Source organism: Elephas maximus, chromosome 7 (assembly GCF_024166365.1).
Source record: "Elephas maximus indicus isolate mEleMax1 chromosome 7, mEleMax1 primary haplotype, whole genome shotgun sequence".
Taxonomy (NCBI): domain Eukaryota; kingdom Metazoa; phylum Chordata; class Mammalia; order Proboscidea; family Elephantidae; genus Elephas; species Elephas maximus.
In genome coordinates this window covers 90,185,860-90,213,635 of record NC_064825.1, presented here as the reverse complement: position 1 = coordinate 90,213,635, position 27,776 = coordinate 90,185,860, and the positions used below count along the sequence as shown (strand labels likewise).

The 27,776-nt window shown below is 41.2% G+C and overlaps 2 protein-coding genes and 1 long non-coding RNA gene across 5 annotated transcripts in view; 1 reads left to right on the top strand and 2 right to left on the bottom strand.

Moving 5' to 3' along the window:
* PDHX (pyruvate dehydrogenase complex component X) overlaps positions 1–9,598 on the bottom strand; it is an 81,011-nt gene extending 71,413 nt beyond the window's left edge. The window contains exon 1 of one of the 2 annotated variants that reach the window (XM_049889412.1): positions 9,511–9,598. Coding sequence is in view for 1 of the 2 variants with exons in the window: in XM_049889411.1 (XP_049745368.1) it covers positions 9,036–9,213 (178 nt within the window). In the remaining variant the exon portion in view is untranslated. Of the gene's footprint in view, positions 1–9,035; positions 9,267–9,510 lie in introns of those variants that run through there. The other variant, XM_049889411.1, reaches the window with a different exon arrangement.
* APIP (APAF1 interacting protein) overlaps positions 9,560–27,776 on the top strand; it is a 45,599-nt gene continuing 27,382 nt past the window's right edge. The window contains exon 1 of the mRNA XM_049889433.1: positions 9,560–9,642. Coding sequence (XP_049745390.1) covers positions 9,586–9,642 — 57 coding nt within the window. The 5' untranslated portion in view covers positions 9,560–9,585. The remainder of the gene's footprint in view (positions 9,643–27,776) is intronic.
* The window catches only part of LOC126078720 (uncharacterized), a 111,525-nt gene continuing 106,147 nt past the window's right edge, over positions 22,399–27,776 (bottom strand). The window contains exon 3 of one of the 2 annotated variants that reach the window (XR_007518144.1): positions 22,399–22,892. This is a non-coding gene — a long non-coding RNA (uncharacterized LOC126078720). Of the gene's footprint in view, positions 22,893–24,445; positions 25,105–27,776 lie in introns of those variants that run through there. The other variant, XR_007518143.1, reaches the window with a different exon arrangement.

Sequence of the window (27,776 nt, the reverse complement as noted above, 5' to 3'; positions counted from 1 at the left end):
GACCTGGTAGCAGAAACCTAACAGCAGGAGACGGTACAGTGGGCTTTCTGGCCCATGAGAGATGAAGTTGAGTGCCTTTGTGCAGAGACTGAGGGCCAGGGAAAGGCATGCCTGTGAGCATGGCTGGAAGAGGCTATCCTGATGGAAGAACTGTATCCTGAGTGTTCCTGAGCCTGAATTATGACTGTTGATTCCCTAGTAAATCCCATAATTTTGAGTATGGTCTGTGAGTTCCATGTGGCTGCTGCAATGAATTAAGGAACTCAGCAGAGAAGCAGAGAGTGCTGTGGGAGAGATGGTTGGTGTCAGAATTGGCAAAGATGGCAGAGACAGGAGGCATGTCTGACCTCCACCTCACAGGAATCAGCCTTAGGCTGTTGATCTTGGTTCCCTTCCCTCTTGTAAAGTTAGAGGAGATCAGAGATAACACTCCCGTTTCTTACACCACCTTCAGAATAGATTTGACACAGTGAACACTAATGACTGAAGACCAGACGAGTTATGGAATGACATCAAGGACACCATAGAAGAAGAAAATAAGAGGACATTAAAAAGACAGAAAAGAAAGGAAAGACCAAAATGGATGTTGGAAGAGACTCTGAAAGTTGCTCTCGAAAGCAAATGGAAGAAACGATGAAGTAAAAGAGCTGAACAGAAGATTCCAAAGGGCAACTCAAGAAGGCAAAGTATCATAATAACATGTTCAAAGACCTGGAGTCAGAAAACCAAAAGAGAAGAAAACACTCTTGGCATTTCTCAAGCTGAAAGAACCAAAGAAAAAATTCAAGTCTTGAGTTTCAATAGTGAAAAATTCTGTGGGCAAGATACTGAAGGACAAAGAAAGCATCAAAAGAAGATGAAAGGATACACAGAGTCACCATGCCTAAAAGAATTGGTTGATGTTCAATCATTCCAGGAGGCAGTGCATGATTAGGAACCAATGGTACTGAAGGAAGAAGTCCAAATTGCACTGATGACATTGGTGAAAAACAAGCATCCAGGAACTGATGGAACACTTATTGAGATGTTTCAACAAAGGGATGCAGTGCTAGCAATACTCACTAGTCTATGACAAGAAATTTGGAAAACAACTACCTGGCCAACTGACTGGAAGAGATCCATATTTATGCCTATTTCAGAGAAAGGTGATCCAACCAAATGCAGAAATTATCGAATGATATCATTAATATCGCATGCAGTAAAAATTTTGCTAAAGATTATTCAAAAATGGTTGCAGTAGTAGACTGACAGGGAACTGCCAGAAATTCAGTCTGGATTCAGAAGAGGACATGGAACAAGGGATATCATTGCTGATGTCAGATGGATCCTGGCTGAAAGCAGAGAATACCAGAAAGATGTTTACCTGTGTGGATCATAACAAGTTATGGATAACACTGCGAAGAGCGGGAATTCCAGAACATTTAATTGTGTTTATAAGGAACCTGTACATTGATCAAGAAGCAGTCGTTTGAAAAGAACAACAGGATACTGGGTGATTTAACGTCAGCAAAGGTGTGTATCAGGGCTGTATCCCTTCACCGTACTTATTCAACCTGTATGCTGAGCAAATAATCTGAGAAGCTGGACTATGTGGAGAACAGGGCGTCAGAACTGGAGGATGATTCATTAACAACCTGCATTATGCAGATGACACAGCCTTGCTTGCTGAAAGTGAAGAGGGCTTGAAGCACTTACTGATGAAGATCAAAGACCACAGCCTTCAGTATGGATTACACCTCAACATAAGGAAAACAAAAATCCTCACAACTGGTCCAATAAGCAACATCATGATAAATAGAGAAAATTTGAAACTGTCGAGGATTTCATTTTACTGGGGTCCACAGTCAAAGTCCATGGAAGCAGCCATCAAGAAATCAAAGGATGTACTGCATTAGGCAAATCCGCCACAAAAGACCTCATTAAGGTGTTAAAAGCAAAGACGTCACCTTGAAGAACAAGGTGGGCCTGACCCAAGCCAAGGTGTTTTCAATTGCCTCATATGCATGTGAAAGCTGGACAATGAATAAGGAAGACCAAAGAAGAATTGACCCCTTTGAATTATGGCGATGGCAAAGTATACTGAATATGCCACAGACTGCCAGAAGAAGGAACAAATCTGTTTTGGAAGAAAGTACTGCGAGATTGATCCTCAGAAATGAGGATGAAGAGACTTCATCTTACATACTTTGGACATGTTATCAGGAGGAACCAGTCCCTTGAGGAGGACATCATGCTTGGTAGAGGATCAGCAAAAAAGAAGAAGACCCTCAAGGAGATGGGCTGACACAGTGGCTACAACAGAACGAAGCATAACAAAGATTGTGAGGATGGCGCAGGACGCAGGACCCACCCAATCACAGGGTCGCTGTCAGTGGGAAGCAAATGGAGGGCACCTAACAACAACATTCTAAAGCAGGGGAAGCAGACACTCAAAATACATAAATAACATACCTGGTGGTGGTACGAACTAAGAGAAGAAAGAAAGGTAAGGGGAGAGAACAACAGGGTAGGAGGTATTTTATTGATTAGGGAAGGTTTACTTTGATAAGGTAAGCAGACCTAAATGGAGGAAGAAAGTCATGCAAATATCTGGTGGAAGCAGAGGAAACAGCAAGCACAAAGAATGAGTAGAGTATGTTTGGTATGCTGAAAATGCAGCAAGGCAACCACTGTGCTGGAGTCCAGTGAGTGAGTGAGGAAGAGCTTGGTAGGAGTAGAGCTTAGAGAATTGGAGGGCATTCATAACCTACTGAATAATGAGGAATTCAGATTTTATTCTCAGTTTAATGGGAAGTTCTTGGAGGGTTTCAGGCAAAGTAGTGACATGATTTGAATTACAACTTAAAAGAAACGCTGTGAAAGCTCTGTGGAGAACAGCTTGTACTGGGGCAAGGGTAGTGGCAGGGAAATCTGCTGATGAGAGATGGTGGTGGTGTGAACCAGTCTGATTTACAGTGGTAGAAATGGTAAGAAGTGGTCAGATTATATTTATTAAAAGACAAAGCCAACAGGAATTTGTGATAGATGTGGAACCAGGTTTACTGGCCTGACAGAGACTAGAGAAACCCCAAGAGTATGGCCCCCAGACTCCCTTTTAACTCAGTACTGACGTCACTCCTGAGGTTCACTGTTCAGCCAAAGATTAAACAGGCCCATAAAACAAAGCAAGACTAAATGGGCACATTAGCCCAGGGGCAAGGATGAGAAGGCAGGAGGGGACAAGAAAGCTGGTAATGGGGAACCCAAGTTGAAGAAGGGGAGTACTGACATGTGGTGGGGATGACAACCAATGTCACAAAACAGTATGTGTATTAATTGCTTAATGAGAAACTAATTTGCTCTGTAAACACTCATCTAACATACAATTAAAAAAGAAAAAAGGATATGGAATATGAATAGTTTGTGACCAAACAGTCAACAGTTACTCTAAAGCAAAGATGAGACGGTGAGAGGGGGGAGGAGTAGCAGGGAAAATAGATTAATGGAAACAGAACAACCAGTATGGAAATGAGAATGTTGACACTTGCAAAAAATATAATCAGTGTCACTGAACAATATACATAGAAATTGTTAAAAGAGAACGTAATTTGCTGTGTAAACTTTTGCCAAAAACACAGTAAAACATTCATTAAAAAAAACTGAATAGTAAAGGATAACTCTAGTTAGGAGTAGAAAAGAAAGAACCAAAACAAAATTGGATGCCACAGGTTCAAAAAGAAAATTTTTCTTCCTATAAAACGTGGTCGAAGAGCCTTATAAGCTGTATAGACTGGATAGCTGTTTAACATAAGACACAAAAACTCCATTAAAAATCAGGTCAGTTAAAAAGACCTTGCCTTTACTCTTGCCAAAGGCAGTGGTCTAGGGACAGGCTCCAGGGAAACTACACTTGATTCTTCCAAGAAATTATACTCGTTCCTTCCCTATCCCTTAGCATAAGAACTACCACATATACATACACAATACAGTGCTTGATATTGTAAGTGCTAAAGTTGAGGAATAAACAAAATACAATGATTGATGAGTATGAGTGAGGTGGGTATGGAGGGCATCTTCCATTTGCCCTTCCAGATCTACCCTTCAAACCTCCCCCATGCTACTATAAGGGCTACACCAACAGGCTCCCTTCAGCTTTGGCTTCAAGTTGAGTTCAGCCAATGGGCAGCAGAGGCAGGAGACAGATGGGAAAGAGGAGGTTGGGGTCAAGGTATTTATTTCCCCAGCTCCATTCCCTGAGTCACAATGGGTGGCCGAATTCTTTAAATGAAGGGCACAGTCCTGTCAGAGGTCCTCCCATAGGCTCCCTCCTTCCAGTTCCTGTAACTGCTCCCTCCCCATGCACATTCAGACCTTGGGTTGGTGACAGGAGATTGCTCTAACTAGCTCCTTGGTGCAGCACTTTACACTCTAAACTTGCTTCCAAAAATGGTTACCTCATTAAACTCTCTTCGAATTACCCAGTTTTGAGGGTGTCATCTGTTTCCTACTTGGACCCTCTCAAACTCATGGACAAGACTAGGGTGATTGACATCTAAGGAATGAGAAAGATTTCAAACCATAAAGAAAATCATTCCACTGGAAGGAACAGCATAAGCAAGAGAGAGAGAAGAGTGCAGATTTTAGGGAAAGGTCTGATGAGCCTAAATGCACAACTAAATTTAATCTAAACTCAGATCTCAATCAAGATTTCCTTCCAAATTACTATGTTGCAGTCATTTATCTAAATGCATCCACCAGCCATTTACCTATGGCTGCCAGTTACAGTTGAGTGGACCTGACCATGTGTGTCAGAGTAGAGCCATGCTCTATAGGATTTTCAATGGCTGATTTTTTGGAAGTAGATCCCTAGGCCTTTCTTCCAAGGTATCTCTGGGTAGACTTGAATCTCCAACCTTTTGGTTACCAGCCCAGCACTTAGACTGCATCACTCAGGGACTCCTTACTTATAGTTGGAATTCCTATATTAAAACACACCTTTCTTGTTCTCAGATATGTTAAATATCCTTGCAAGTATCACAACCTCTTTGCTGTAGAAAATGAGTGAAAATGTTTACAGAAACAGGTTAGAACTAGGAAATATTTAAAGATAAGTTATAGGGGGGTCTTTCAGGCCCCTGGAAGCACATACGAAAGTTTGCATATATGCATTTTTCTGAAGTGGTAAAGCTTTTATCAGTTTCAAATAGATTTGTGCCCCTCTAAAAGCCAGTGCTAGAAGAATCCCAAGCAAGATCTCCTGAACTATACACTTGAAAACCCCATTGGTGTCGAGTCAATTCTGACCCATAGCGACCCTACAGAACAGAGCAGAACTGCCTCATACAGTTTCCAAGGAGCGCCTGGTGGATCCGAACCGCCGACTTTTTGGTTAGCAGCCATAGCACTTAACCACTATGCCACCAGGGTTTCCCTAAATTCTTCCTAGCAGTGTGGTGGTGCAATGGTTAAGCGCCTGGCTGCTAACCGAAAGGCTGGCAGTTTGAACCCATCCAGTGGCTTCACAGGAGAAAGACATGGCGATCTGCTAACATAAAGATTAAAAAAAAAAAAGCCAAGAAAATCCTATGGCACAGTTCTACTTTGTCCCATGTAGTCACTATGAGTCAGAATGGACTTGAGGCACCCAACAACAACGTTTCGTTTAATACAAAAAAAGTCCATAATTTACACAGTTGCAGAAAAGTATCAATTAAATCACTGTTGTCTGAAATTTGTCGCTTGCCTCTTAAAACAAAATGTATAAATCTTCCATTATATGTGCTTGTTTATTCTTTTGCTAGACTGTAAGTGACTTTTTTTTTTTACGCTTGTCCACAATTGCAAAATAAACTGGGATTCATGAGGAATTTTAATTTTACACTTTAATACTAAGAAGACCCGTATTACAAGTTGGTAAGTCTTCTGACGTTTTTAGTTTATTTCACTCATAGGAAAAATATCTACAACCACAGACTACCTAACAATTCCAGACAGCCTCCTTACAAATGTGCCATTGGATGCTAAGTGAAAGCATATGAATCAACAGATTTCATAAATAAAATGGGGTGTGTATACTTGGTAGGCAATATATAGGGGTCCCTGGGTGGTGCAAGAGGTTAACTCGGCTGCTAATCGAAAGGTTGGAGTCCACACAGAGGCACCTTGGAAGAAAGGCCTGGTGATCTACTTGTGAAAAATCAGTCATTGAAAACCCTATGGAACATAGTTCTACTCTGACACACAGGGGTTGCCATGAGTTGGAACTGACTCCAGGGCAACTGGTTTACACAGTTCATTTATTAAAGCTAATTCACAATGTAAATATTACTAAAATTTGTTTTAAAATATACATTCAGCTCATTAACATTATAATGGAGACCTACTTAATTTCCCAGAGCCTTAGTATTTTCATCCATCAAAAATGCAGATAATGCCCACTCTACTAGGCTGTTTGAGAAGCGGATAAGAAGTTCTCGGAATTAGTAAGCATATGAAGTATGTCACAGCTTATAAAAATGCTGCCAATGAACACTTTTTAAGGAAACCAAAACTCCAAAGGTACTTCCAATTAACAGGTTTTTAAATCCTTGAAAGGTGTGAAAGAGGAAACAGTTCATTAATGTACTTAATCACATAGCCTACAGATTACCAGATAGCTGTTTAGTTTCATGGGACTACAATTTCTACAGAGCTCAATGAAGAACTGGGAAGACACTGTAAATTCATGCTTTGTAAATCAAATAGTTTAAGGACTGCCACATGTATTCAGCATGGCAAAACAAGAACTTGTAGGTCAAAGTCATAAGGAGATAAATTTTGGCTCGATACAGGAAAAAAAAAAAAATCCAAAGTTTCCAAATAACTTACAGCTATCCAATAACACAGTAGGCATCTGCAGTAGGCAGAATAACCGACCCCTCCCCCAAATTTCCACACCCTAACCCCAGAACCTGTGGTTATGTTACGAGGTAAGAGGAAGATGAAGGCTGAAGATGGAATTTAGGTTGCTCATCAACTGATTCTGAGGGCCAGAGTACCCTGGATTATCCAGGTGTTCCCAGTGCAATCACAAGGGTCCTTATAATTAACAGGGAAGCAGGGGGAAGTGTCAAGACTGATGTAAGACAGAGCTGACCATCACTGGCCTTGAAGATGGAAGGAAGCCAGGAACCAAAGAATCCAGGCCACCTCTAAAAGCTGGAAAAGGCAAGGAAACGGATTCTTGGCCAGAGCCTCCAGAGGAACATGGCCCTGTCAACACCCTGATTTTAGCCCATGAAACCAATTTTGGACTTCTGACCTCCACAACTGCAAGATAAGAAATTTGTGATGTTTTACGCCACTAAATTTGTGTTAATTTGTTGCAGCAGCCATGGGAAACCAACACAGCCTTCCTTGGGGTGTAGCTCCCTCTCCTTACAGATGATGTTCAAGCAGAGTTAGACAAGTTACTCATGCTGTGTGTGTGTGGGAAGGAAGGGGGTAGAAGGTTATGATGCAAATAAGGACTGCCTAAGTGAGTTTCTCTCTAAGGGGCAGTTCTACTCTGTCCTGTAAGCAGTGGGTTTGGTTTAGTAGGTTTAAGTGAGTTTCTAAAGGCAGGAGTCCCTCAACTGGGTCCAAGGAAAACCTCTGAAATTGCATGCATATTTTTGTGTATTTACACATATGCCCCTTTCTCTGCAGAAAGGCTCTAGAGCATTCAAAGATCCTCAAAAGGACCTGTTTCATAAACAAAGTTAAGAAAACTCTTCCTAGATTATTCCCAACACTGAGCTTTTAATATTCCATGATTTTCTTAGGCAGTATATCTTAAAGTGTAGTCCATCAAACACCTATATTAAAACTCACCTAAGGGTGGTTGTAAAATGCAGAATCCTGGGCTTCACCCCAGACAGGATCTTGGTGAGCTATACAAAAATTCGATTTTTAACAAACTTGGGTAGAGGAGGGGGGAGAGGGCTTCCATCACTCCAAGGAATATTTTATGAAATATCATGCTGAAGAAACTGAAATTGTTTCCATCACCTAATCTTTAGAAACACCAATGCACTCATCTAATTGTGTGACTTCGTGTAACTTATCTTTTCTGAGCCTCAGGTAGCTCAGAATATGTAGATGATGCCTACTGCACCTAATTTTTAAAACAAAAAATTATTCTGTGGAGACCCAGGAATGATGATTGGCAGGTAATAAATAGGTCAATCAAAAAAACACTAATCTTATTTTCTTCTGTCCCATGTAAGGAAAAATAATACCCTGCATGCCAATTTCTGGAAACCCTGGTGGCGTAGTGGTTAAGTGCTAGAGCTGCTAACCAAAGGGTCAGCAGTTCGAATCTGCCAAGCGCTCCTTGGAAACTCCAAGGGGCAGTTCTACTCTGTCCTATAGGGTCTCTATGAGTCAGAATCGACTCGATGGCACTGGGTTTGGTTTGGTTTTGGTTATGCCAATTTCATCTTGTCAACATCATTACTAAATGACAGCGTTCTACAATAAATGTCTTGGTATGATTCTCCTCTTAGCAAGGGGACGGTAACTCAGACCTCTCTCCGTGATGCCATAGGCATTTACAAACCATGTCCGTTAGGAGACATCCGTGGGGCAACCCGACTGGCCTCTAGGAAAAAACCTCTCAGTAGAGATGGTCATACAGAATGAATAAAAACGTCTAACAGTGGCATTTAGCTGTCAGCAACCTTGGCAGCTTTCCCCCGTACGAGGTGCTTGACGACCCTAAAGGAACCTGAGGCGTGACTCGTTAGGGACCTGACAGAAGGGCGTTTAGGCCCTTTCTCCGCTGCCTCGTAAATAACCCAAATTTCAAAGCAGGATCACGATGAGGGACCAGAAACGGAGTAAAGATATCCCAACACCCAGGAAAAACCTTTGCGGCATGCACCAGGCCAAGCCCGCGGATCCCTCCCGGATGACGAGCCAAGAGAACAGGGAGCCGCGGGAACCTCCACACCCAGACGCACACCCTCAGTTAGTAATGGACCTATTCGGGCCCATTGCTCAGCTACAGAGGCGCTGAGCGAGCCCCACTCACTCACCATGCATCCACTGTGTGCCGTGAAACCATCTCCAACTACCTACTCGGCCGCCAAAGCACGCGGCAGCCCCCTTAAGCAGCCCGGGGCCCTTAAGCGGCCCGGGGCTTCGGCGGCCGCTGAAACCCAGGAGGTAGCGTAGTATACGGGGGTCACAGCTTAACCTCCAGGAGGCCGCCATTTTCCCAGCCTTCGCGCGGGTTGTCCGCAGCACAGCCTGATCGCCCAGTCATCGAGGCCCCCCCAGGCCCCGCCTCCAATCTAGTTGATCACGCCCCCTGGCTGGGGCTGTGCTTTTGGGCCTCAGAGTCAAGCCGCCCTCCTAGCCCCGCCCCCAAATTCTTTGGCCCCACCCCGGCCCTCCTGCCTCGCCACAGGATCTCCCAGTCGGTGAGGCCCTCTCAGGCCCCGCCTCCCACCTTGTCCACCCCGCCTCTAGGCTGCCCTCAGCACCGCCTGATTGTTTCTGAGGCCTCACCGTGCGAACCCAGGTGGAACTCCAGGAGCGATCCCGTGCGAAGATCGGAGGCAGCGGGACCATCTTGTCCAGGCTATGTCTGGCTGCCGTGCTCCGGAAGGCGACTGTTTCCCGCAGCAATGCCTCGCTCAGGTAGGGGCGGTACCACCGGTGTCCTTTATTCCAATGAGGCAAGGCGCTGTTGGGACGCTGCTGCCGGAGCTCGGACGTGGGCCTGTCTTAGGGTCGCCAGCGAGGCGTGGAGCCTTGGGCGGTGCTTCGGGCCTGAGGGGACACGACCCCCGCACCCCGCTGCTTCCCCTCGCGGAGTTGAGGGCAGCACCCGTGACGATCGCCGCTACCCTGGCTGGGTTCAGCAGCGGCGGGAGCTGTCCCCCAACGTGCAAGAGGAAAAATAACGGAGCGGGGAGTGCGTTTGGGCGTCTTATAAGTGTGTTTTAAAACCACTTGTCAGGAAGGCAGGACGAGGAAAGAAACGAAGAGTCCTGGAGTGGAACTGAAGCTAACTAACAGTTTGAGCTCCTCGAACTTATTTTCTGTCCTCTGGCGACTGACTCGACGTTTGGCACACAGCAGGCACTCAGGAAACGTTTGCCGAACCAGAGCTAAGCCTCAGTAGCGAGCACTTTTCCTTTGAGCAGATGCTGTTTGCCTACCTCAGTTTAGATTATGGAATGATCATGAAAACGATTCTTCCTTAAGCTGAAGTCAAAGGAAAATCTACTCACAGACTATATATTTTTTACTCTCTCATAGATGCCAGTGATCATAAGGATGATTCAAACTGGACATTATTTCTTTATGTTACACATGGCAACCTTAAGTACAACAGAAGACGATGTCTAGTCCTGTATCATCCTCATGATAACTGGCATGTTCAAGTGCATAGTTGCAGCAATTGTGCCAGTCCATCTCACAGAGGTATCCATGGCCCTCTACTTCAGGGTAAATGTTGTCCTCTAGCGATTGTTCCCTCCTGGTGATGAGTTCAAAGCAAGTGAGTTGGACAGTGTTCTGATGTGATCCATAGATTTTCTTTTTAAAAATTTTTAAATTTATCGTGCTTTAAGTGAAAGTTTACAAATCAAGTCAGTCTCTCATACAAAAACTTAAACACACCTTACTATGTACTCCTAGCTTCTCTCCCGATAATGAGACAGCACACTCCTCCTCTCCAACCTGTATTCCCTGTGTCCATTCAGCCAGCTTCTGTCCCCCTCTGCCTTCTCATCTCTCCTCCAGACAGGAGCTGCCCACATGGTCTCGTGTCTACTTGAGCCAAGAAGCTTACTCCTCACCAGTATTATTTTTTGTTTTGTAGTCCGCTCCAGTCCCTGCCTGGAGTTGGCTTCAGAAATGGTTCCTGTCTTGGGCTAACAGAGGGTCCAGGGACCGTGACCTCTGGGGTCCCTCTAGTCTAGGTCAGACCGTTAAGTCTGGTCTTTTTACGAGAATTTGAGGTCTGCATCCCACTGTTCTGCTGCTCCATCAGGGATTCTGTTTTGTTCTCTGTCAGGGCAGTCATGGGTGGTAACTGGGCATTCTCTCTTTCTTCTGGTCTCAGACTGATGTAGTCTTTGGATATGTGGCCCTTTCCGTCCCTGGGGCTCATATTTACCTCGTGTCTTTGGTATTCTTTCTTCTTTGCTCCAGGTAGGTTGAGACCAATTGATGCATCTTAGATGGCTGCTTGCTAGTGTTTAAGACCCCAGACACCACTCACCAAAGTGGAATGCAGAATGTTTTCTTAATACATTTTGTTATGCCAGTTGACCTAGATATCCCATGAAACCATGGTCCCCAGACCCACGTCCCTGCTACTCTGGCCTTCAAAGGGTTTGGTAGCATTCAGGAAACTTACTTGCTTTTGGTTTAGTCCAGTTGTGCTGAACTCTCCTCTAATGCATGTGGTCTTTCCCTTCATCTCAGTAGTTCTTGTCTACTATCTAATTAGTGAATACCTCTCTACCTCCCTCCCCACCCTCGTAACCATCAAAGAATGTTTTCTTCTGTGTTTAAACTTTTTCGTGAGTTCTTACAATAGTGGTTTCATACAATATTTGTCCTTTTGCAACTAATTTCACTTAGCATAATGCCTCATAGATTCCTCCATGTTATGAAATGTTTCACAGATTCATCGTTGTTCTTAATTGTTGCATAGTATTCTATTACGTGAATGTACCATATATATATATATATACACCCATTCATCTGTTGATGGGCACCTTGTTGCTTCCATCTTTTTGCTATTGTAAACAGTGCTGCAGTGAACATGGGTGTGCATATATCTGTTCGTGCGAGGGCTCTTGTTTCTCTAGGATATATTCCAAGGAGTGGGATTGCTGGATCGTGTGGTACTTCTATTTCTAGCTTTTTAAGGAAGCACCAAATTGATTTCCAAAGTGGTTGTACCATTTTACATTCCCACCAGCAGTGTATAAGTGTTCCAGTCTCTCCATAACCTCTCCAACATTTATTATTTTGTGTTTTTTGGATTAATGCCAGCCTTGTTGGGGTGAGATGGAATCTCATTGTAGTTTTGATTTCCATTTCTCTAATGTCTAATAATCATGAGCATTTCCTCATGTATCTGGTAGGTACCTGAATGTCTTCTTTAGTGAAGTGCCTGTTCATATCCTTCGCCCATTTTTTAATTGGGTTATTTGTCCTTTTGATGTTGAGTTTTTGCAGTATCATGTAGATTTTAGAGATCAGATGGTGATCGGATTTGTCATACCCAAAAACTTTTTCCCACTCTGTAGGTAACCTTTTTACTTTTTTGGTGAAGTCTTCGGATGAGCGTAAGTGTGTGATTTTTAGGAGCTCCCAGTTACCTAGTTTCTCTACTGGTGTTTGTGCATTGTTAGTAATATTTTGTATACTGTTTATGCCATGTATTAGGGCTTCTAGCATTGTCCCTATTTTTTCTTCCATGATCTTTATCACTTTAGATTTTATATTTTGGTTTTTGATCCATTGTGAGTTAGTTTTTGCATATGGTATGAGGTATGGGTCTTGTTTCATTTTTTTGCGGATGGATATCTAGTTATGCCAGCACCATTTGTTAAAGGGACTCTTTTCCCCATGTAACTGATTTGGGGCCTTTGTCAAATGTCAGCTGCTCATATGTGGATGGATTTATGTCTGGATTCTCAATCCTGTTCCACTGGTCTGTGAATCTGTTGTTGTACCAGGCTGTTTTGACTACTGTGGCGGTATAAAAAAATATATATATATATATATATATATATATATATATATATATATATATATAATATGTTCTAAAATCAGGTAGTGGGAGGCCTTCCACTTTGTTCTTTTTCAGTAATACTTTACTTATCTAGGGCCTCATTCCTTTCCATATGCAGTTGGTGATTTGTTTCTCCATCTCATTAAAAAATGCCATTGGTATTTGGTGATCTATAGATTTTCATTGGCTAGTTTTTTGGAAGTAGATTTGCCAGACCTTTCTTCTTAATCTGCCTAGTCTGCAAGCTCTTTTGAAACTTGTCCACCATGGGTGAGCCTACTGGTATTTGAAATACTGGTGGCATAGCTTCTTGCAGCATCACAGCAACATGCAAGCCACCACAGTACGTCAAACAGACAGATGGGTGGTGGCATTTGCTCATACATAGCAACAATTTTATGGAATGCCTACATTCCCAGGCACTCAGGGTACAGTGGTGATTAAGACAAATGACCTAGGGTCTAGAGGAAAACTAGATAAGTAAACGATTATAACACAATATGATAAGCCCTGTTCACGAGGCAAGGTAATACCCCTACCTAGAATTAACTCCCATTATTTTTAGGACTGAAGGTCTCAATTAAAAAATAATAAACTTCAGGAGGTTTTATTGGTAAACAGTTATCAGCTATTATCCTATTTGAGTAAGTGACTCAGTAGATTAGCGGAGAGGACCATTTGAGAATAGAATTCTGGACAGGCATGTTTGGATGGGGAGGGAAAAGATCTTGGATGCAGGACAGGTATAACATAAGATAATTCCTAGGCAAGTATGTGTTGAGAGCGAGGATAGCGAAGGCAACCTATTGGTAGGATCATCACTAAGCTGTGTTAATGCTGCCAGTAAATCTTGGTGCAGTGTCATCTAAATGAGCAACAAAGAAAACCTTAATCAAGAGACTTGAGAATAAACTAGAATGCTCAGATTAGTGGTCTGCAGATCAAACATGGCCCGCAGATAATTCATTCAACTGGCATGTTTTGTTTGCTCCACTGAGTGTTCACAAAAAAATTGAGTCAACATTTCAAAATCCAGATGATTTCTGGCTTCTCATTGAGAACATCTGGTGGCACTGGACATATGTTAGACAGGTTACCAAAGCTCCCACTACTCACAGTAGATTTGCATGTACACCTAAATAGGTTAGCCCCTGTAGACAATTGTGTTACCTTGTTAAATACAAACAAAAACAGCAATAAGAAAAGTTTTAAGAAGTCATAAAATTCCAATGTAGTTTTAGGGGGTTTGTGGGCAATCAAGAGAGTCTCTTCAGTCTTAAAGAAAAATAGAATTCAATTATAAGTGGTTAATTAAGCAAATATTTAATGAGTGCCTACTATGTGTCAGGCATTGTGGATTTAATAGAGCGCAAGCTAGATCTCGTTCATTCTTCCATAGAGTGTGCTGTGTAGGGGGAGATAAAGTAAGTAAAGAGGCAATGACAGTATCACATTGTACTATGGTGGCAGTGTTCAGGGTACCATAGGAGCACAGCCTTGAATGGGTTAAAGAGGGCTTCCCGAGGAAACGAAGGTATCAAGTGAGGTCTAAAAGATCAGGAAGAGTAACCCTGTAAAATGGTGGTAATACTTTTCTAGGTAGAAGAATAGAAGAAATAGCATGTACAGAGTTTTAGAGATAAGGGCATAGTGCGTTCTCTCATTAACGTTATTAGAATATACAATAGGGGCAGGGCTTGGCAAGAGATGAGGCTAAAGGGGAAAGCTAGGACCAGAACCTACAGGACCTTACAAGCCAAGCTTAGAAATACAGATTTTTATTTTAAGGGCAGGAAATAGATCACCAAGCCTTTCTTGCTAGTCTGTCTTAGTCTGGAAGCCAGCACTGACAGACAAGAGGTGGCTGTGCATGAGGTGCCTTGGCTGGAAATTGAACCCCAGTCTCCCACATGGAAGGGGAAAACTCTACCACTGAACCAATAACTTCCCCTGTCTTAAGAGGTATATATACCGCATTGCCATTGAGTTGATTCTGATTCACAGCGACCCTATAGGACAGGGTAGAACTGCCCCATAGGGTTATCCAAGGCTGTAAAGCTTTACAGAAGCAGACTGCCACATCTTTTTCCTGCGGAGTGGCTGGTAGGTTCAAACCACTCATGTTTCTCTTAGCAGCCAAGCATTTAACCACTGCTCTACCAGGTCTCCTCTGCATTACATAACTCTGATTTTTTTTTTTTTTACTTTGCTATATGGGAGCATGGACCCAGTGTCTCAATTCTGCTCCTTTAAGGGAAGCTAGAAACTCATATTTTGTGTGAAATATTCTAATTTTTAAATGTTGGCTCTGATTCTTTTTTAAGTACTCTGTGGACCACATCACTTGCTGTGAGCCCAATTTGGTCTGCAGGACACCAGTTTATAACCTCTGATACAGAGCTTTTCTTAATATGATATTCTTAATTCTACCAATGCTTATTGACCAAGAACTCTTGATTGTAGGCACCAAGAGCATGCCCCCTGCCCTTTAGGAAGTGCTTACACTTACTTGGAGAAATGAACCAGGTAGGAACTATTTCTATTTTTTAATTTTACCTTACTTATCACAGTGTCCTGTGTATGCTAACCCTGAATAAATATTTGTTCTTTGTAATGCTGCAACACAAGGCCATCTAATACCCTGCCCTCTGTTTTCCTTGACCTCGTTGGTTCTGTTAATTTTTACCTCCCCCAGCTCTAGCAACCCATTCCCATGGGCATATCTTTCCCTACCCCAGCCTCCACCTCTCTACCCCACACCTCAAGTTTGGGTGAGAGGCTTCTCCTTTTTGCTCCTATAGTTCCCTCTGTGTACTTTGTATCAAAGGAGCCCTTGTGGCTCATTAAGTGCTCAGCTGCCAGCCAAAAGGTTGGTGGTTCAAACCCACCAGTGGATCCATAGGAGAAAAGACCTGGTGATCTGTTCCCATAAAGATTATAGCCTAGGAAACCCTATGGGGCAGTTCCACTCTGTATATAGGGTCACAATGAGTTAGAATTGACTCGACAGCACCCGACAACAACACCTTGTATCAGAGGATTCTCCCCACTGTATTTCAGATAATTGCCTTTACTTGAATGTCACCTACCCAGGCTGCTAAGAACTGTTCCCAAGGGATGGAAAGATCACTCCTCTGTGTGAATTGGTGTCTCTACAACTATTATAGTGTCCTAGCCCAGCTATCCCCTGAGCACCACATGGCAGTCCCCTGTGGGACTTCCTTCCCATTCCCCTCAGTGACTATTATAAAACCTCACGATCTCACCTCAAGTCCTCGACCCCAAGCCTGTTTTCCAGATGACCCTGACTCCAAAATGGTGGCTCTTAGGTATGAACTTCTCAATTTCAATTTTTTTCTCTTCCTACCTACAGTATAGTATAAAGGTTAAGGACTAAGGATCTAGAATCAGACTGCCTGGTTCAAACTTTGGTTCTGCTACTTGCTCTCTAGGTAGCTTTGGACAAGTTAATCTTTCTTAGCATAATAGGTTTATTATAAGGATTTAGTAAAGTAATTCGTATAAAGCCTTTAGAATAGTCTGGCACAAAATAAGTACTCAATAACTTGTTAGCTATTCTTGTTATCAGGGTGCCCTGTTGGCACAGCGGTTAAGTGCTTGGCTGCTTACTGAAGGGTTAGCAATTCAAACTCACCATCTGCTCTGTAGGAGAAAGATGTAACAATCTGCTGCCGTAAAGACTACAGTCTTGGAAACCCTTTGTGACAGTTCTACTCTGTCCTATTGAGTCACTAGGAGCCAAAATCTACTGATGGCAATGGGTTTGAGTTTTTTAATTCTTGTTGTCAATACTGTTCATATTTACCTGCATCTTTACTCTCTCTTGGATACTTGGGTGGCACAGTTAATCACTTGACTACTAACAGTGCTAAGGTTGGCAGTTTGAGCCCATCCAGAGGTGCCTCAGAAGAAAGGCCTGGCAACTTGCTTTCAAAAAGCAAGCATAGTTTGGAGCACAGTTCTACTCTGCAACACACGAGGTTGCCATGAGCCAGAATCGACTTGACAGAAACTGGTTTGGTTTTGGTTTTACCCTTCCTCCTGTCTAAGGCAAATAATTCCCTGTGCTCCTGGTTCCAGCTCCTTCCGACTCCTCAAATACTGACCTGTTACTAATAAAACCTGCAAAAGCTGGAGCCTGTGTGAGGCAGAAACTCGTCAGAGAAGAAAAGCTCAAATATTTTCCACTAAAATGAGCGATACAAAAGTGGCAAGACTGAATCCTGTCAAAGGTAGGAAACTCGTGAGACCCGCAAAAACAAGGCAGCCCCATTGAATTACCACAGGTTTCTCAGTAGTTAGACCTTTACTGTCCTGTATCATTAATCTCTTCCTATCCCCTAATGTTATTCATAAGCTGTTCATTGGCTCATTTTTGGAGGTAGATCACCTTCCTTGCACTGGCCCTTCTTTCCATTGTCAGTTATAGTGCTAGAAGATGAGCCCTTCAGTTGGAAAGCCCTCAAAATAGGATGGCACAGGACTGGGCAACGTTTCCCTCTGTTATACATGAGGTCACCATGAGTTAGAACTGATTTGATGGCAACTAACAATGACAGCAATTCCCTAGTTTTACTCCTTGACGTGTAAAATAAACTACTAACTGGTTACCCCCTCTAACTATTGCCCTGTCCAGCTCCTCTTCATAGCAGCTCTTATTGAGCCAGATTTCTCTGCTTCCAAGTTTTGTTTAATTCTTAACCCACTGTAATCTGGCCTCTGTACCCATTCTGTTGAAACAGCTTTTACTTAAGGGCATAGGTGATCTTGCTTACAAATATAGTTGGCCTAGCAAAACCCTAACCCAGGATGAACCCTCCTACTCTTCTTTGTGCCTGCACTGAGCAGCTGGACGTTGCTGGAAAAAATTATGCAACTGTGGTGACTGGCCACACTTCATAGTCATGATTTCATCCTCAAATTGGCACTTAACACTGCCCAGCAGCCCTCCTGTGTTTCCCTACTACTAGGGATTCTCTTGCCTACTCCCTGAGATAACTGTTTTACACTTTTATTTATTTTTTTTTCCAGCCTCTCATATCCTGTCCCACACTCTCACTCAGCTGATGACTTCGTGTTATGGTTAATTAAGAAAATAAATGTCATTAGACATGGAGCTTCCTCACCTTCCTACCTCAGGACCTACAGATCTGCCTGAACGCGAACGCGTTTTCTCCTTCTTCGCAAAATGGAGGAAACCCAAGTCCCCTACTTGTGTTCAAGACCTCCACGCCCTCTCACCTTCTAAAGTTATTTCTCTCCCTCTCCCTGTCTCTGACCATAAATCGAGTCCCTTTCCATTAGAATCGTTCTCATCAGCCTGGCTTTCAGGCCCCTCAGTGATCTGGACTCTGCTCATTATATTATTACAAACTCATTTTCTACCGCTCTTGCACTCCCTCATCACTCTGCTCCCGCCTGCTGGTTTTCTTTCTGTTCCTTATACATGCCAAGCACTTCTCACTCCAGGACCTAAAGCCAGCGTCAGGACAAATTGTGATAGACTTGTCATAGTAGTAAAAAAAGATTACTGGGTGTCTCAGGTTATCTTTGAGCTATTCTGCAACTTTGTGCGTTGTAAAATGCTGATAGTAACGCAAATGATTATTGTCCATAAAAATGCAAATTGTATTCAGTGGCCATTCAGGTCATTATTGCCTTGTGGTTATTGTCCAGTTTTGCTTTATTTTTATAAATCCAGCGCTTCCTGATTGCTTATGTATCCTGTGTGTTTTGAGTATCCTTTGAACCAGCTGAAGCATCTTACCAGTTCCTTTGTCAGTTGATGACTTAAATAATATCCTTGATGCATATTCATTTTATATTTGTATGAGAGTCATAATTTTACCTTTAAAAAAAAATTATCTTTTAACACCAGGAAAATCTCCGAGTAGTAAATGCCTGTATTATACTTAAGTTGAAAGAAAAGGTGGGAGAGGAGGTCAGAGCCCTTGTCTGTGAGCAGGTATCTCAGGGACAGTTGAGTCTGATTCCCTTAAAGGAACCAGACTGAAAAATTGGAAAAATAAACTGTTGATTCCAAAACTTTTTAGACTTTCAGCTTTTTAATTTATCCAAAATGCAGTTAAATATGTGTCTCCCTCACTCTAGAGAACATCTAGTGTAAGCAGTTCATTATAGTTTTTAGATACATATTTCAAAAACCTTAGTAACAATAGCAGAGAACTAACAGTATCGACTTTCAGGGAAGAACTAAACTTTCCCTTCTTGTTGAAGTATATAGTCTGATTTTTACTTTCTTATCATCTGATAGTTTCGCCGACCGCATTTTCACCACATAAATATCTCTGTTGGTGCCTGCTGCTAAGCGATTATTTCCCTTGAAACTGTAATTTTGTGGTGGGTTCGAATGCTTGAATGAAATCATCGACAACAGCTGCCTCTTCATTGTTATTCCCGTAGCCTAAACCAGCTAATTACTGTCATACCTCAGTACTGGAAAACACAAAAGGAAAAGGGGAGACCCATAATAACAGACCTTGTGCTGTGTTTGCAACTGGCTATGCAAATTGATGGTTTTAAAGCATTGGGAAACTGCAGAACTCTTTTCCATTTAGCTGTACTTTGATGTGTAATTGAAATATTTTTATCCCTAAAAAAGGAAATAGCAAATTATATGGGGCGTGGCTAATTCTGGCTAGATTCTGTAAAGACGGATAGAAGAAAAATCAAAATAGTTTTATTATTGATATTAATTCAAGAATTTTCACTCTTTAAAATGGGAAGGGAACTAGCATTGACTGTCATACGTTGAGCTATGTGCTTTATGTCTACTGTGCCACGTTTTCTCCTCACAACGTTCTCACTTTATAGATGAGTAAACTGAGACTCAAGGGTGTACAAGTGATAAATGGTGTAGTGCAGATTTGACTTCAAGTCAGCTAACTCCTAAGCCTTTGATGAATAAGACCTTTAAAAAAATTTCTACTTTCCCGTGTTTCAAAAGTTTTATATTTTGAAGACTCCTCCATTAGTCATCACTCAGAATACTTATCAAAAATAAAGTGTGTATGTAAAATATTAACAGTGAATTTGGAAAGCACTGGGATTTAGAGATCCTGTTAAGTACTGAGAGTTCAGTCTGTTAAATAATGACCTCTCTTTGGACCCTTTAAAGGGGAAATGCTATAGAAGTAAACCGTATTGTCCATTCTTCTTCAGGGCAACTTCTGCCTGGTAAGATTCTGTTGCATTGTATTTTAGCAGAATTTTTTTCTTTGTAGAGAATTTTTTTTTTTTTTTTTGTAGTCAGACCAGCCTAAAAATAATCTTGTTACCAACTCCTGTATCCTGTTTTGTTTTAAAGAAATTTCAATTAAAATATATATATATTATAGCAGGAATTTATGTGTAATGTACACTTTGCCTGCATAAAATTTTACTTTTTGTCCTAGAACTTTAATCTTTTTAAAAATTAAAAGAATAATAATAAAAGGTATTACAGGTGGAAGAAAAAATAATAAAAAAGAAACTCGTAATAGTGCTCCTCAATTATGTTAAATGATTCTACAAATTGCAGCGAACATTTATTAAGTTTAAGCATTATGCAGTTATACATTAAGAGAAATTATATAATTTTTAAGAGTTTCAGAAGTAAAATAAAAACCAGACCCCTATTTTAATTTTTTTTTTCTTTTTTAAAGTTGTTAAAACGGAAATCATTTTCCCAAGCAAGCATAGTGAAGCCCCTAGACCCAAGCTCATGCTTAACCTGTAGACCAGGTAATAGTTTTAACTTAGAAGGTCAAGAACATAGTTGCTGTAGATTTAAGAGTGTGGTCTCTTCTCTCCCCGAAAGGTCTGGGCAGTAAGTACTTTAAGCTATTACTTGTGATGGTCACTGGCAGGATTGAGGACTTGGAGGTGTAAGAAGCAGAGGTTCGTTCTAGCAGCAGGGAAGGAGAGTAGGAGATATCCAGTGGGGAAATGAGATTGGTGCCAGGCAGTAAGAAACTGGAGTAAGACTTAGGAGTTCTGGGAGAAATTTTACTGATGAAGTTAGAAATAAATCCAGACATTTGAGGTGCCAGGCATTGTTCTAAGAACTTTACAAGTATTATTTAATTGTCACAGTTATCTATGAGGCAGGTGCCATTATTCATTCTTTTTTCAGACGAGGTATAAGGTTGAACTGAGAGGTGGGGTCAGTCAGGGTCACAGCAGAAAGCAGATGGCACGCTAAGATTGGGTAATTTGAGGGGAGTTTAATAAAGAGACTATTTATAAAGGTATGGGCAGAATTTAAGAAAATCAACAAGGGATGATGCGGTACTTCAACTGTAAGCCTGAAGGGGCAAGATGGGGAACAGTTATCTGAACCCATAGAGAAGCAGCTGCATGGGGAGAGCTGTGTGATAAGCTGTGGCTTTCAGGGGAGAGATGTGGCCAGTCCACAGAGAAAGGGCAGGAAGAGAGCCAAGGGAACAAATGTCCCAACTTCACTCTTTCCAGTGTCTCATGCTTCTTTCTGGCCAAACCCACCTGGAAGCTGAAGGGCAAGGGAGCATGTTTTTGCATTCCAGGTGGGTCAGCCTCTCAAAGCATGAGTCACAGTGGAGAAAGGTAAAAAATGGACTTGGCAGCCCACTTATGGGTGGTAGGGAGGGGACGCTTTGGTACAGTGATGAGTAGAGGTGGAGAGATTTGAGGTGCCAGACACTGTTCTGAGAACTCTTTTCCCTCCCTTCTCTCCATTCTCTTACCATTTGCCCCCAATCCCACTGAACTTTCTGGAACTAGGTAAGAAGCAGGGAAAGAGGTATGGGTAGGAGCACTGACGAGGGAAATTTGAATGTCTAAGAGGTATCCCAGGGTCAGAACCCGGAGATAGCTGATTCTTAAGATGTGTGGTGTTCTTGTTGTTAGGTGCCACTGAGTCGGTTCCGACTCATAGCAAGCCTATGCACAACAGAACGAAACGCTGCCACGTCCTGGGCCATCCTTACAATCGTTGTTATGCTTGAGCTCATTGTTGCAGCCACTGTGTCGATCCACCTTGTTGAGGGTCATCCTCTTTTCCACTGACCCTGTACTCTGCCAAGCATGATGTCCTTGTCCAGGGACTGATCCCTTCTGACAACATGTCCAAAGTATGTAAGACGCAGTCTCACCATCCTTGCCTCTGAGGAACATTCTGGCTGTACTTCTTCTAAGACAGATTTGTTCATTCTTTTGGCAGTCCATGGTATTTTCAATATTCTTCGCCAACACAACAATTCAAAGGCATCAATTCTTTGGTCTTCCTTATTCATTGTCCACCTTTCACATGCATATGATGCAATTGAAAATACCATGGCTTGGTTCAGGCACACCTTAGTCTTCAGGGTGACATCTTTGCTGTTCAACACTTTAAAGAGGTCCTTTGCAACAGATTTACCCAATGCAATGCATCTTTTGATTGCTTGACTGCTGCTTCCATGGCTGTTGATTGTGAATCCAAGTAAAATGAAATCCTTGACAACTTTAATCTTTTCTCTGTTTATCATGATGTTGCTCATTGGTCCAGTTGTGAGGATTTTTGTTTTCTTTATGTTGAGGCACAATCCATACCCAAGGCTGTGGCCTTTGATCTTCATTAGTAAGTGCTTCAAGTCCTCTTCACTTTCAGCAAGCAAGGTTGTGTCATCTGCATAACGCAGGTTGTTAATGAGTCTTTCTCCAATCCTGATGCCCCGTTGTTCTTCATATAGTCCAGCTTCTCATATTATTTGCTCAGCATACAGATTGAATGGGTATGGTGAAAGAATATAACCCTGACGCACACCTTTCCTGACTTTAAACCAATCAGTATCCCCTTGTTCTGTTTGAACAACTGCCTCTTCATCTATGTAAAGATTCCTCATGAGCACAATTAAGTGTTCTGGAATGCCCATTCTTTGCAATGTTTTCCATAGCTTGTTATGATCCACACAGTTGAATGCCTTTGCGTAATCAATAAAACACAGGTAAACATCCTTCTGGTATTCTCTGCTTTCAGCCAGGATCCATCTGACATCAGCAATGATATCCCGGTTCCACGTCCTCTTCTGAAACCGGCCTGAATTTCTGGCAGATCCTTGTCAATATACTGCTGCAGCCGTTTTTGAATGATCTTCAGCAAAATTAAAAGCAAAAAATTAAAAATAAGTTGTATAAAAAAAAATAATTTTTTTTAGGTTATATAAATTATATTAGTTCAGTATTTACAGTTGGAAACTGCTTACCTTATTTTTATACAAAAAAGGTACATGTTACATACTTTTTTGTCAACCTTGCAAACCCCACCCTCCCATTTTTGTGAGTGCAATATGCTGCTCATTATATATATGGGTGTGTTATCTTCGAGAAATTCTGTTAAATGTCAGAATAAGTAAGTCTTTTTCGGACTAGTTTCTCCTGCAAATTGGTAGGTAGTCTAGAACTATGATGTTCAGTATGGTAGCTGCTAGCTACATGTGGCTACGTAAATTTTAATTCCATTTAAATAAAATACAAAATTCAGCTGCTACCCAGAGTAGAAAGGGGGAGAGTGCTATCCCGTTGCAGGGATTGCTACTAATGTCACAAAACCATTTGTGTATAGATTTTTGAATGAGAAACTAATTGCTGTAAACTTTCATCTAAACCAAAGCCAAACCTGTTGCTGTCCAGTCGATTCTGATTCATAGCAACCCTATAGGACAGAGCAGAACCACCCCATAGTGTTTCCAAAGAGCAGCTGGTAGATTTGAACTGTTGACCTTTGGGTTAGCAGCCACCCTCTTAACAATTGAGCCACCAAAGCTCCTAACTTTCACCTAAACCAAAAAAAAAAAACAAACCCAGTGCCATCAAGTCGATTCCAACTCATAGTGACCCTATAGGACAGAGTAGAACTGGCCCATAGAGTTTCCAAGGAGTGCCTGGCGGATTTGAACTGCCAACCCTTGGGTTAGCAGCCGTAGCACTTAACCACTACACCACCAGGGTTTCCCTTTCACCTAAAGCACAATAAAATAAAAAATAAAATGTTATGTATGGCTAATGAAAAAAAAATTCAGGTTGTTCAGTCTTACTAGCCATGTTTCAAGTACTCAAGAGTTACATGTGGCTAGTAGCTGCAGCACTGGACAGCAGATACCAGACAGTTCCATCACCACAGGACACTCTATTGAGCAACACAAGTCTTTACCAGCTCTTACGTTTTGACTGAAAACAAGTGGGTATTAACCAATATTCCACTAACTGCTAGAAAATAGTTTATCTCTTTAAGCCTCAGTTTTCCCATCTGTAAAATAAAGATAGCAGTATCTACTTCTTAAGGTTGCTGTGAAGATTTAATCAGCTATTGCATATAAAGTATCAGCACACAGGCATTCAGTAAGCACTAGATAAGTCTCATTAGTCTCTATTTCGGTAAGCTCTATGATTTGAGCCGTGTACATAGCTGCATGCAGATCTCAGACTGTATCCAGGGACATTTCTAAACAAGTCTAAATAACGCATCCCTCCAGTTATGCCACTAAATGAACTGTGCCCATCTACGTGACCGAAAATTGTCTTCAAAATAGTTTTTTGGGGTTTTTTTTTTTTTTTTTTAAAGCATTCTGTTTGCCAAATCTCAGTGCAGCCTTCATAGATTCTTCAGAACTAAATGGGACCTCAGAGATACTTACAGTCAAATCTCCTCTCATTTAATTGATGAATAAACAGGTCCAGAGAGATGAAGCATAGCTAGTGACGGGCCTGGTTAGAGCCAGTTAGTATTCACATCACACAACTCCTGTTTCACTAAAAGGTACTAAAATTGAGTTAAGATGACACAAAGCCATAGGCAAGCATCTTTTTAAAAAGGTTTTTATTAACGTGATTAGCCTTTTTCTGACTTACATGTTGTTCATGCAGATTTTCCGTAGTGGTTGACTAAAAGATGAAAAGCAGACAGACTTAACACCAGGGCTTTGAACCGGAACAGAACCAAAAACCAAAACTGAAATTTTTGCCCGAGTGAAACGAAAACCCGAATCGAAGAAAAAAAGTTTTTCCGAACCCGAACTGAAATCGAAAACCGTTATTTTTTTTGCTCTGCTATTTTCGGTTCGATGATAATTTTTAAGTTGTAAGCAAGACCGTTGGACCATGATGTTTGATTCGCTTCTGACGCCCATGTGTGCTAACTGGTTCTCTGGCACGTGGCTGGTTAGGGCACAGTTCATTGCTTCAGCAGGTGACGGTGCAGCCACAGCTATGGGTCACGACTGCTGTAATGCAAGACGCGCCACACACCAGTCAGTCTGCTGTCTCTGCGCCACGCTTGACCTCTCTCACAGTCACGTGAGCTGCGCCTGAGGAAGATGTGAGAGACGCTTAGCGGTTGAGAACAGTCGCTCACAGTCAGAAATCTGAAAGAGCTGCTTAAACTGCATCAAGTCCTGAACAGAGTTGCACGTGAATGGAAATTTGCCAGGTGAGTATAAACATTTTAAACATACATTATTTGCATTTTTAAGTGTGATATTTAAATTCAAAAAATAGAACATAGGGTGTAATTTTTTGATGGTTCCATTCTTGTATTCATTCTCGATTTAAATGTACTATCCCACATTGTTTGCACTTATATGTTTAAATTTGATATTTATCTCACAAATCGAAATGTTAACAAACATCAGCAACTAGGGGGAAGAAAATTAATGTTTCAATTGTGATGGACCATTATTTCACTGAAAATAACTTGATGGCATCACTGTGAAGTGAGATTTTTCTTCAGAAGGTTCTGGATAAATGTATGAGAATGTTGTAAAGTAGGAAGAAATCAGCAAATCTTGTGAATGTAAAATCAAAGTTATTCTAGTTTTTCTAATGTACTGATGATATATGGCTAGAAGCATTTTAATATGTACTGGCTCTAATTCATTTCTGCAAATGTATTTATACATCCTATTTATGTTTTTTTTATCAAATTCTAAGACTTGTTTTTACTGTAATGTAATATAGTGACTATAAAACATGCCCTAATGATAATATTGTTTCTTATCCCTTGAATTCTAGTATGGGACGAACCAGAAGAAATCCAGGTTGAGAATTTTTCAAGTATGAAAAGATTGAAAATAAAAGCATATGTGAAATTTGCAACACAGATATGGTTGGAGACCACGCAATCAATTTAGAGAGGCACCTGAAGCGTCACCATACAGATGAATACAATGCAGTGCAAAGCAAGAAGAAAAAGAAAACTGAAGTGTCAGAAGTTTTCTGAATAAGCAACAAAAAACATTAGACAATATTTCCAGAATGCCTTAAGGTTAAATCAGATCAGCAAACAATTGTCAATGCATGTGTTAAATTTAGCTACTATAAACGGTTGTTGTTCACTTGAGTTAATTGAATATTCAAGATCCCATAAAATTTTAAATCCAGTGATTGCTTCAATAGGTCAGAATTTTTCAATCAACTCAGAGAATATTAGGGAAATGATAACCTCACATGTCCTTAACATTTAGCTCCAAAGTTAGTAGTAATCTAGAAAAACAAATATTCTCTTTGAAAGTGAATGTTGCCAATAGATCAAGTTGTTCAATTTTAGGAATTAACCCTGAGTTCTCACAAGACAGTAAAATACATCTGTTGTCACGGAATGGAAGAGTTAAAAAAAAGACGCACAGGTCTGTACATAAAGAACGCTGTGTATCAAAGTTTAGAGAATTACATTGATTTACAACACATTCTGTAACCATGGGTAATGGCTCTAATTAAATTTGTTGATTGGCTCAGAAATGATAGTGAAACCGATTGGCAAATGTCAAGGCAAAATGACAGTTTGGTAATTGCAGACATTAACCGTCACAGAGTAGAGTGAAAGTAACAAGGTTTATAAGAAAAGACTGACTGGTATAAAGTATGCTGCACACACTTAAATAAGTTATTAAAGACACAATAAAGAATGCTGAACTGGAGGAATTTTTAGGAGAATGTCATGAACTCATTCGAATACTTCATATTCTGACATTGCCTACCAAATTTTTGAAAAATAAGGAAACCTGTACTGAATTGCCCAACAAGCTGGAACAGTATATACACCATGTTAGAAAACTTACTAGTATGCAAAAATCCCTGTGATGTATGAGCTGAGAATAATATGAAAGGGATTCATAGTTGTGCCCATTCCAGACAAAGGTGATCCAACAGAATGTGGAAATTATCGAACAATATCATTAATATCACACACAAGTAAAATTTTGCTGAACGTCATTCAAAAACGATTGCAGCAGTACGTAGACAGGGAATTGCCAGAAATTCAAGACTGATTCAGAAGAGGATATGGAATGAGAGATATCATTGCTGATGTTGGACGGATCTTGGCTGAAAGCAGAGGATACCAGAAAGATGTTTACTTGTGTTTTATTGACTATGCAAAGGCATTCGACTGTGTGGATCAATAACAAATTATGGATAACATTGTGAAGAATTAGAATTCCAGAACACTTAATTGTGCTCATGTGGAACCTGTGCATAGACTAAGAGGTAGTTGTACAAACAGAAGAAGGGGATACTGTGTGATTTAAAATCAGAAAAAGTGTATATCAGGATTGTATCCTTTCACCATAGTTATTCAGTCTGTATGTGAGTAAATAATCCAAGAAGCAGGACTATATGAAGACCTCAACATCAGAATTGGAGGAAGAGTCATTAACAACCTGCGATATACAGAAGACACAACCATACTTGCTTGAAGTGAAAAGGACTTGAAGCACTTACCGATGAAGATCGAAGACTACATCCTTCAGTATGGATAACACCTCAGCATAAAGCAAAAATCCTCACAACTGGATCAATAAACAACATCACGATAAATGGAGAAAATATTGAAGTTGTCAAGGATTTCATTTTTCTTGTCTCCATAATCACCCATGGAAGCAGCAGTCAAGAAACCAAATGACCTATTGCACTGGGCAAACCTGCTGCAAAAGACCTCTTTACAGTGTTAAAAAGCAAAGATGTCAGTTTGAGAACTAAAATG